This window comes from Cryptomeria japonica, chromosome 10 (assembly GCF_030272615.1).
Source record: "Cryptomeria japonica chromosome 10, Sugi_1.0, whole genome shotgun sequence".
Classification (NCBI taxonomy): Eukaryota; Viridiplantae; Streptophyta; class Pinopsida; order Cupressales; family Cupressaceae; genus Cryptomeria; species Cryptomeria japonica.
The window spans coordinates 313,241,491-313,251,793 of record NC_081414.1 but is presented as its reverse complement, the minus strand read 5'-3'; the positions used below and the strand labels follow the sequence as shown (position 1 = coordinate 313,251,793).

Below are 10,303 nucleotides of genomic sequence, written 5' to 3'. Positions count from 1 at the left end.
GATGTTAGCAACAATATAGTATAAAGCCCAATACCACATATAACATGTCATCAACCAAAAATAATATACTTACAAAATCAAAGCATTAAAGAAACCTCCATGTGGTACTCAAATCTTATCATTAGGGTCTCAATAAATCTATATAAATATTATTTTATTTGGTTCAAGATCTAAATCACTTGCCACGTGCATGAAAATAATCCCAACTATATGTAGCTATCCATTTGATAGATGCTCTCAAACTAGATGACTATCTTTTTTCTCATTAAATTATTCTCAAATTTTAATATGACACTAAAAAATCACAACTCAAATTATTTCCAAAATTATAAAATCCAATATCAAGTTTCACAATAGACTAATAACTACAACTAACAAACAAACAATTGAACTAAACAAAAAAAAGTCAATAAGCCCACTTTTTCATAATGATTCAATATTACCACATTGTGTAGGGATTATCTTACATTACTTTTGTTAGAGGCAATGAGGGCCATAACATTCAAAGTTAGGATCATCATTATAGTACTGGGGCTTCTTCCCCATACTTTGATATTTTTTATCAAATTTTAGTGTAGATTGAGAGCAAGGTTTGTTCTCTTCAATTGTGACATCTTGAACTATCTTACAACTCTTTCTTATTTTGGGGTTCAAGTTAGTTTTGGCCTTTTGTGTCTCCTATTATGATATTGATAAAAAATCCTTGGAGACCAATATTTTGGCTTCCCCACGTTGTACTTTTAGGTCTCCCTCATATGCCTCTATTTCATTGGACGTGTTTACTAATGATATAATTTCTAGTTCAAGAGGAATTTCCTTAAATTTTTCACTAAACCAAGAGAGCAAGTCATCTAGATGGAAATAGATCAACTAATTTTGGCATGGTGGTTATAATCTCTTCATTTCTTAAAATATTTTTTATTGTGTGGTTTTTCATTTGAGGATTTATTAGGCTAAACTAATGTTTAGTGATATGGTTTGGTTCCTATTTACTCATTGAGCAATATTTTGATTATGGTTGATTTGCAAGTCCTATTGAAGAAGTTGAGCTTACTATTGCATTTAATTGAGTCATTCAGTTATGTCTACATGTTGATCAAGTTTCTAATTCTATAGTAGCTTTTAAATCATAGAAGGGAGGATCCTATTCTTTTTCAACTTCAATTTTTGAAGACATGGCATGAGGAGAATGATATGAGTGTCGCTTTAGTTTCTCAAACTTGTGAGTGGGGGAAAATTTGTGTTCACATTCTCAGTGTGCAACTTATTAGATGACCTTTTATTTCTTACTACTATAAATTATTTTTTATTAGGGAAAAAACAGGTTTTGAAGGGACCCGAAACCCTTTACAAACAGAATATGAAAGGATCTAGAATCCTCAACCAAAAAATTGTCTAAATAAAAGGAACAAGAAAGCACCAGGCAACCATGGGAAAAAAGGACACCCATAACCAAAAACAACAAAGTTGCAAAAAGAACAACCTGCAGCCAACGAAAAATCATCCCCTACCCAAGAACCATCAAGATTTACATTTAGGATTGCTCTTATGGGATCAAATAGTCATATCGAAAGAAGGCTTAAAAGACGACTTTTTTTCCTTTAACAAAAATCCATCCATCTTCCACTTGCGTTGCCTTAACATGCCAATCCAATGCACCAAAATCCTGAGAGTGAGTGTTAGCAACCGTTGTCTCAGTCTCACCAAAACCAGCGGACAACAAAGGAAAACCCCCAGCATCACCAGCATGCCTCAGCCCGACAGATACATTCTCACTAGAACCAGCAAAAGGCAAAACCCTAACATCAACAGGCAAGTCAATAGATTTGGTAAAAATAGGAGTGCTAGCCAAATCACTAACACCAGAAGAAGCCTTCTTAGTCTCCTTCACATGAGAAACATCAAGAGACACATGCACAATTTTAGCAACCCTGCCAAGAGGGACAACCAAAGGGCATGCCTCAAGATCCTATGGTTCCAAAGCAACCACCTCAGAAAAAATCCTAGGTTGATCAGGTAACTTCGACACCGTATAATGTTGTACTAATGCACCTTCTCACCATGTAGCCTTAGTTTCATTTTTCTCAAACCCACAATGTTCAGCAACATGCCCAATTTTAAAACATCTTCTACAGCGAAAGGGAATCCCTTCATAGTCCAAAGATTGGACCCAAGAACCCTTTGAAGAATTAAGTAAAATTTCAATAGGCACCCCATTTGAGATATCCAGGTCAACAAGTATGCGGGCAAATGTGGAATGGAAAATATCAAAGGATTCAACATCCACCATCAGAAAATCACCAAGGGCATTTCCCACTTCCTCTAAAAGAGAATCATTCCATAAATGGAGTGGGAGATTAGGAAGCCGAACCCAAGTCAGAATCTAATTAAACATTTTAGTAGAAGGGTTAAAATTAGAGTGCCAAGGCTTAATCATCAATAGAAATTTATCCTCCTAGCTAAAAAAGGGATCACATAAAATTTTCTTTCTATCCTGGGAATTATCAAAATTTGCACTGAAAAACCCCTTATCCATGGGGAAAATATGAACTTTGCCTGTGATAAGAGGCTCCCAATGTTCAGATATCCAAGCGTGCAGCTGAGGAAGAGAAGGCCAAAACCCCCTAAAGCGACAGATCGCACCATGTAAAGAGAGGATAGAAGCATTATAAAAAATTTCTCTGTCGTATCATCTTTTAGATTGATGGATATGGCATTAGTAACTGGAATGACCCCACCAAACAGTTGTCTAGGTCATGGCTTCCAAGTCACGCCAGGCCCAACAGGCTGCACGCCAGCAACATTGGGACGGGAAGACACTGGGGAGGAGCCCATTGCACCCAGAACCTCAACAAGAGCATCCAAGGGCCGAGAGGCATTAGAATCCCTTGGACATGAGGATCCACACCAAGCATCGTTCGAACATCGCCCTGCACAACCAACACAACAACAAAGGAGACATGAGTAGAGGAGGGAGAGTTTGAATTTTTTTGGGTGGGATACATCGTGGAGTACAAAAAAGTATAAGATTACTCCTATATATTGTTGATTTCATGGCATATCATACTTAAATTAAAAAGTTTTCTTACTATTTATAAACATGCTATCAACAAAGTCATCTAAAGTATATTGATACTAATGACTTAAATCTATAAAGAGGCATTAGTTTTTCCATATCTACCAACTAGTTTACTTTCATTAAGATCTTATGTCAATGACTTACCTATATTTTTAGTTATCCATTGAGCTTCTTAATTCCTTGTATTAGCAAAAAAACTCCTCTTATTTGTGTTGATATTTGAATATTATTCCAATTTTCATTACTAATTGTCAATTTATATCTTATTTTTAGGTCTAATGTTGAAAAAATTCACCTCTCTAAATTGTGAGAGACAATATTTCTTTACAATTAATATATTTAAACAATCACTTAAGGATGGTGACTTTTTTTTGCTGCATTGGGTTTTCATTAAGTAGGGTCTCAAAATGATCTTCGAGTTTTTATACCTAGAAAAAACATTAATTTGTTGGTGATGAAAATTATGCCTCAAATACCTAAAGGTAAGACTCTTTACTAAAATGCAAGGGTGTCAACTCACTTGCAAAAACTTCAACCTTATGACCAAATAGGAAAATTTGGACCAACCATTAAGGTGGATAAAACCTTCTTCACTTCTAGCTCTACTAAAAAGGGGGATCTTCCTAATATATTTAAGTAGAATGAAACTATAAAATATAAATAATTTCACAATTGTAGATCATACCCAATGTTAGTGTACCCTTTTTTTATTGTCAAATTGTACTTATATGCTAGTTTGATCATGCAAGGTCAAACACCTTTACTTAAATTGATGAAGGATTACCTTAGGTAGTGTTTGAATATATTAATGTTACAACCTCTATTGTTATTATACACTTGAATATATGGAAGTTGGTAAATACTGAAAATCACACAAATTGATAATCAATAAAATATTTTATTTGTTTTAGTGTGTTGATAAGGTGATGGAATATATAGAAAATAAAAGAATGATGTTTCTATTCAACTAAAAATAAATTTACTGAATTTACTTAAGTGATGCAACCATAGAAACCAAAATTGAGATCTTAATGAAGGTCCCACAAAGGACTACACAATTTTATTTACATACAATCAAACTAGGTTCTATAGGTATGTTTCAATATATACATAGATTTATAAGCTATTAGAAGAGAAATACTTAGTAATCCCTACATAACATGAACATATGTACTTTATTATTTTGGAAAGATACTTCATAAAAGAATTGTGAATATTTTACAATCTTCTAGTTGATTAACTGGTCACAAATACATCTAAAAATGAATATGTTGCAATTGGATACACTATATCAAGGTTGAATATGCACTTTACATTCAATCTTTAGAGGTTACAAGGAATTTCTTACAAGATTCAAACAAACCCACATGAGCATACTATCAAAATATAACACTCGAAATGGAACTTGAAACTTGATTGCTTCGTATTAATATTTTCTTCCTTCTATTGGTTTTGTAAACACTCTCCATCTTTTTATTTCCACTCCCTTTATAAATGATATTTTTCACTTTAGGTATCCCCAAAAAATTGCTACCAACTCGAAGGGGGCATGCAAATTCACATTAAACTCATAAGTCATTTGATTAGTACTTTGCAATAGTTGTCCACATCTTTTAGACATTTCTTCTCCTTGGATCACTCTTACAAGCATGTTGAAATATAATTCAATTTACGTTTAAGGAACAAAGAATACCTTTTCAATAATTTTCAATATTAATGGGAATGAGATTGAAGTAACTAGCATGATAAATTGCCCGTAAATCTATAGGGATTATCACAATAGGTTGTGTGTCATTACTCTTAAAGACTAAAAATATCGTAGGATAGGAGAGTTGGGTGAAATAGTAGAGTATGCTTATATTTTACATGTCGTTGGCAAGGTTGTAATCTTCTTGTTTTTAGTGCTCTTGAATAATATAACTTTGTGACCTTACAACCTTTTCCCATAGAAGAACAAACACCTCTCTATGTTGAGGTATCCCTTTGAAACTTAGGCATTTTGAACCAAAAAGAAATAATAAAGTGGTCCAAGATTAAAGAATAGTATTACTGATTAATTTCATAAGAGATTGAAGGCATTTAGGACCTTTTCAAGGTTTTTAATGATTTGAACAACGAGGGCCCATAAAAAATGTTATTTGATCTAATATAAGTGTTGGACTAAAATAAAGAAAGGGTAACAAAGGAGATAAAACTTAAACCAATTACACAATGTACAGGCCTCACAAATATTTATACCAACACTCCTTAGCTATGAATAATTAAGATACCACAATTCTCTAACGCTAATTTCTCTTCCAATATTATTTCATCAATTTTATTCCTTGATCCTCAACATCAATGATCATTCCTTCTTTTGGTTATGCACATGACCTCTGTAAATTTCGCTAAACCCTAGAACACCCACTTGATATCCATGGAGAAACTCATCTTTGTTACCTCTTAATACTAGTCATCCTACCACACATTTGCTATAAGACTAGATGTTGCCACACCTTGCAACTTTCCCTATTGCACTAATGGCTTTAGCCATTGGCATTATTCTTCTTGCTAATTTCTTTCAATTACCTACCACATTATTCACTAAATCAAACTTGTCATTTGTTCTAGTTTCAACATTAGCATTATTACTAGAACATTTTGTCTTTCTTGACTAGTCATTTGTTGCATATAGGGCATCTTATTCTTCACACAATTTCAATTTGGTTTTCTTTCTATACCTCAATTGTTCCTTAAAATAATCAATTGTTTCCTACAATGAAATTGATTTTTCATTTGATTTGATTTTAGTTGTGTCACCATACATCTATTAGCACATCATGCACTATTGCTTCATTTTTAAATTGCCTTAAAAATAAAAGTTCAGTTTGCAAAAGTGTTCATGGGATCTCTTGTTTCTTCAACATGTTACATCACTTCTATCTACTTTTCTAAGTGATCAATTTAGGGAAATATTTTTTTCCATCATCTTTATCATCTTTTCATATTATTTTCATTTTTCTTCTTCATGAATCTCCCTAAGCTAGAATGTATAACTTTACCTCTAACCATGCCAATCCTCTAGTCAACATTTGCCAAAAAGGCACCCCAAGTTACTTCTTAGTTCAAATTACCCTTTTCAAGAAATTTACTTAAATGCCTCTTGAAAATTGCTTCAAGTTTTGCTCACCTTTCTCACAAGTCAAACTTGCAAAAAATGATGCTACTCTTAAATCTTGCAAATTGGTGCTCAACTTGATAGATCTCCCTTTAAAAAAAAAAACATCTAATGCCAATTAGTGTTGATTGTTTCACCTTTAGTGTTTTTGTTAACAATCATATTCCAATACCATGGTACTAGAGGATATTTTGTCCTCTCTCAAAAGCATTTATTCCAATCTAAAACAACCTTTACCAAACACACTTTTTGGAGGAGGTTCACACATGCATATCTTCTACCTGACATTATAGTACTAAAAGACCCCTCCACACTTCTTTTTTTGAAACAACTCTCTTATGGGTTATCTATGATGTCATGTGCTCATAAGATTTCTTTAGAAGACTTTTATGGATCATTTATATTGCAGCACACAATATTTTTATTGTAGAATTATTACCTTCTCTCATATTAACTCAAACTCTACTATTTGATGCAGTCATACATAAGAAAATCTATTAAAATTATCCAACTACACAACCCTAAGAAATAGATAAACTAAGAAATAGATAAACACATGCAAAAAAAATAAAAATCAAATACATGAAGCTGCTAAACATCATTAATATCAGGAATTGAATCAACAAATCAATTACAAATTCTGTTAGCTATAGAACTAAACATGGACTTGAAAAAATAATGCTTCTATTTGTAAAGAATTTACAATATCATACACCTATGATTGAGCCACTTTTGTGTTTCTTCCAAATTATATAGAAAAACAAATGTTACGGAGAAACACGTCATAAGATGACATTGATTAAGACGAACCGCTTCTTCCAGTCCTCAGAAATGGTAAGATTAAGCCCAACCTCATCTGCACACACACACAGGAAACTTCGAGTGGCCCCGGTTAAGCCCAACCTCGTGATCCATAATCTTATAGAACACCTGTTTAATCATGTTCTATGATGGATAATCTATGGAACACCTGTTTAATCATGTTCTATGATGGATGCATAATTTTATGGAACACCTCTTTAATCATTCTCCATTCTCCAAACGTGTATTGACTGAATGAGGCTTCTTTCTTTCAACGTACATGAATGTTTAATCTTTCTCCATTCTCCAAACGTGTATTGACTGAATGAGGCTTCTTTCTTTCAACGTACATGAATGTTTTATATAAGACTGCCTCTACTCTGCTTCACCATTATCTCACGCTTATCTCCTTAACTTTTAAGCTTTCTGTCTGCAATTTTTACAGCCATGGCTTGTACACAGAGAAGGTAATTTGCTTTGTGTTTTCCAATAAATTTTTTAGGGCTGTAATACTTAAAAAACGAAGTTTTAAGTGATTTAGTTGTATCATTCATTGATCAAATTGTATGGAAATGCAGATTGGAAGGCAAAGTGGCAATAATCACAGGCGGAGCGTCAGGCATTGGGGAAGCCTGTGTCCGCCTCTTCACAAAACACGGAGCCAAAGTCATAATCGCCGACATTTCAGACGAAGCAGGGGAAAAACTGGCACAAGCTCTGCCTCCATGGGCGACCTTCATCCACTGCGATGTGAGCAAAGAGTCAGACGTTAGTGCTGCCGTAGATTTGGCCATGCAAAAATACGGGCAACTGGACATCATGTTCAACAATGCCGGCATAGCAGATGCCCAGAAAGGGACCGTTGCAGAGTACGATTGCAAACAATTCGAGATTGTTATGAACGTAAATGCAAAGGGAGTTTTGCATGGCATGAAGCATGCAGGCCGAGTGATGATCCCAGCTCAAAAGGGCTGCATAATTTCCACGGCCAGCGTTGCAGCAGTTTTGGGCGGCGGCATGTCGTATGCTTACACTGCCGCTAAACATGCTGTTGTTGGGTTGTCCAAAAGTGGTGCTGCTGAGCTGGGGAAGTTTGGAATCAGAGTGAATTGTGTGTCACCTTCTATCATTGCCACTCATATGGCAGTCAAGCTTATGGAAGAGAATGGTTCTTCAGGGGAGGGGGAGGGCAGGGCCATGGTGGAAGAGTGGGCTAATAGTGTTGGGAACTTAAAGGGGGTTACTCTTAAAGAGGAAGATATTGCAGAGGCTGCTCTGTATTTGGCCAGTGATGAAGCAAGGTATGTGAGTGGTCTTAATCTTGTTGTGGATGGTGGATTCACTGTTGTAGGCTGAACACCACCACTCAGGACTGCCTCATCACCTATTTATTTGTTTCAGTGATTGCTTAGTTTGACATCTATGATTTAGATTGTAATAATGGGATTCCTTTTTGGACCCTTTGATTCATATTCTAAGGATTCCATAACAATATATATGGCTCATTGATTACCTAAGATAAATGTGTGTACAATGATTGTTTATGTTACATCATTCACCTGTACACATGCATATATAGAAACACATTTAATATATAAAGTAATATCTTAAACTAAACATAAAATACATACATCTCTATAATATTCATAATATCAATATATGAAATATGTCCATTCCAAATAATAATAGTTCAACATCACAATGATTTATAAATGTATTATAAATGTTATAATAAGGAACAATTGGAAAGGAGGTTATTTTGATGAACCCTCCCCCATTTCACTGTTTGTGCACACGAGTTCTCATTCATGATCTTGAATGTGAATTGAATCTCCCCCCTAGTACCATAGTCATTCATATAAGGCACCCAATCTACTAACAAACAGATAGTAGCCACCTCCAACTAACTAGCTCATGACATCATCTATGCCTATACTAATTATAGTAAAACAATCATAGTAATGACATCTCTAAAGTTGGGTATGATTGCTCTTGCCTTTATTCATGCTAGCACTATATCCAAATTGTCTTTCTTTTCTCTAATAGCATCTTGATCAATCTTGAACATCCTTAACTTGTGTATTATTGTATCCCTCTCTACCTAAAGAGTGGCACACACCATTGATGCACCTAAATGCACCTCTCATGGCTGACTCAAAAGGTCCATGGTTAAAGAGATTGATCTCACCCAATTATCCAAGGTAACTATATATCATATTGTTGACTTTCTCTTTGTAGCATTTTTGTCCTTGATGTCAAAACAGATTGCTCTTGTGGTTCATTGGCATACTTGGCATATTCAGTGCATTATCACATACTTGGTTTCAGTATACTATTTTTGGTTTTGATTCACTTTCAGAGTTGATGTATATTGGTTGTTCTGATCAGTTTAGTTCATGTGTAGACAAGGATCACTTTCTTTGCAGATGTTGTGCACTCTTTTTTTGAAGAGACAGTGACAGGTTCTATTCATGGTGCAAGCGATAGATTGTAATGGTTCTTTGTGATGGTATGATTTTCTTGAACATATTCACAATGCAGTGTCGGTGTTTTATCTCTCTATGGTCATACTTTGTTGTGCACTCTTATTAGTTGATACATGTCTATGTATTGTTTCTTATTAGAATCTAATATCTTATGCATTTTTGTCCATGATAAGGGCTTAGTATTCTGGCAATGGTTTCATTGTTAGACTATTAAGGTCTTATTGAGAAAATAATTCAATAAGTTATTATCATTCTAATGAGATACAATACTAGTCTATATCAGGTTGTAAGATGTCATTACAAGGTTGTAATTCAGAAAATGGTTCAGAAGGTTTCAATATGATGCTTGACTCACACAGTTGCTTTCTCTATTGATAATATAAGTTATGGTTAACAATATTATCATATTGTGATCAGGCTCTATGTGTGGTTTATTTTCAGTATTATTTTGGACTTCTTTTGATACATCAATGCATATATATATCTTGGCATTTTATAATTATTAGCAGGATTTATTTACAAAGGACACATTGACTTGGAGTTAGTCTTGACTAGCCTTGCTTACATTGTCTTGCACAACCAATAGTGTTTTATTGGTTTATTTGGAAAGTCAGTGACAAGCAATAGTCACATGCATATATATTATATTTGACACTTGACTTAGTCATAGTGCCACTGGGACAGTCGAATGATGTGTTGACAACCTTTGCATGACTTAGCATATTACTAGCAATTGCACTTTGGGGTGCAATGGGTACGCCAAATAAAAGATGGGAGTAA

At 34.4% G+C, this 10,303-nt stretch overlaps 1 protein-coding gene across 1 annotated transcript; it reads left to right on the top strand.

Moving 5' to 3' along the window:
* The first annotated feature begins 7,174 nt into the window (after nucleotides 1–7,174).
* Nucleotides 7,175–8,548, top strand: LOC131041753 (short-chain dehydrogenase reductase 2a). The gene is made up of 2 exons (XM_057974947.2): nucleotides 7,175–7,504; nucleotides 7,616–8,548. The coding sequence occupies exons 1-2, from the start codon at nucleotides 7,485–7,487 to the stop codon at nucleotides 8,391–8,393; spliced, it is 798 nt and encodes a 265-aa protein (XP_057830930.2). The 5' UTR covers nucleotides 7,175–7,484; the 3' UTR covers nucleotides 8,394–8,548.
* The last annotated feature ends 1,755 nt before the right edge of the window (nucleotides 8,549–10,303 follow it).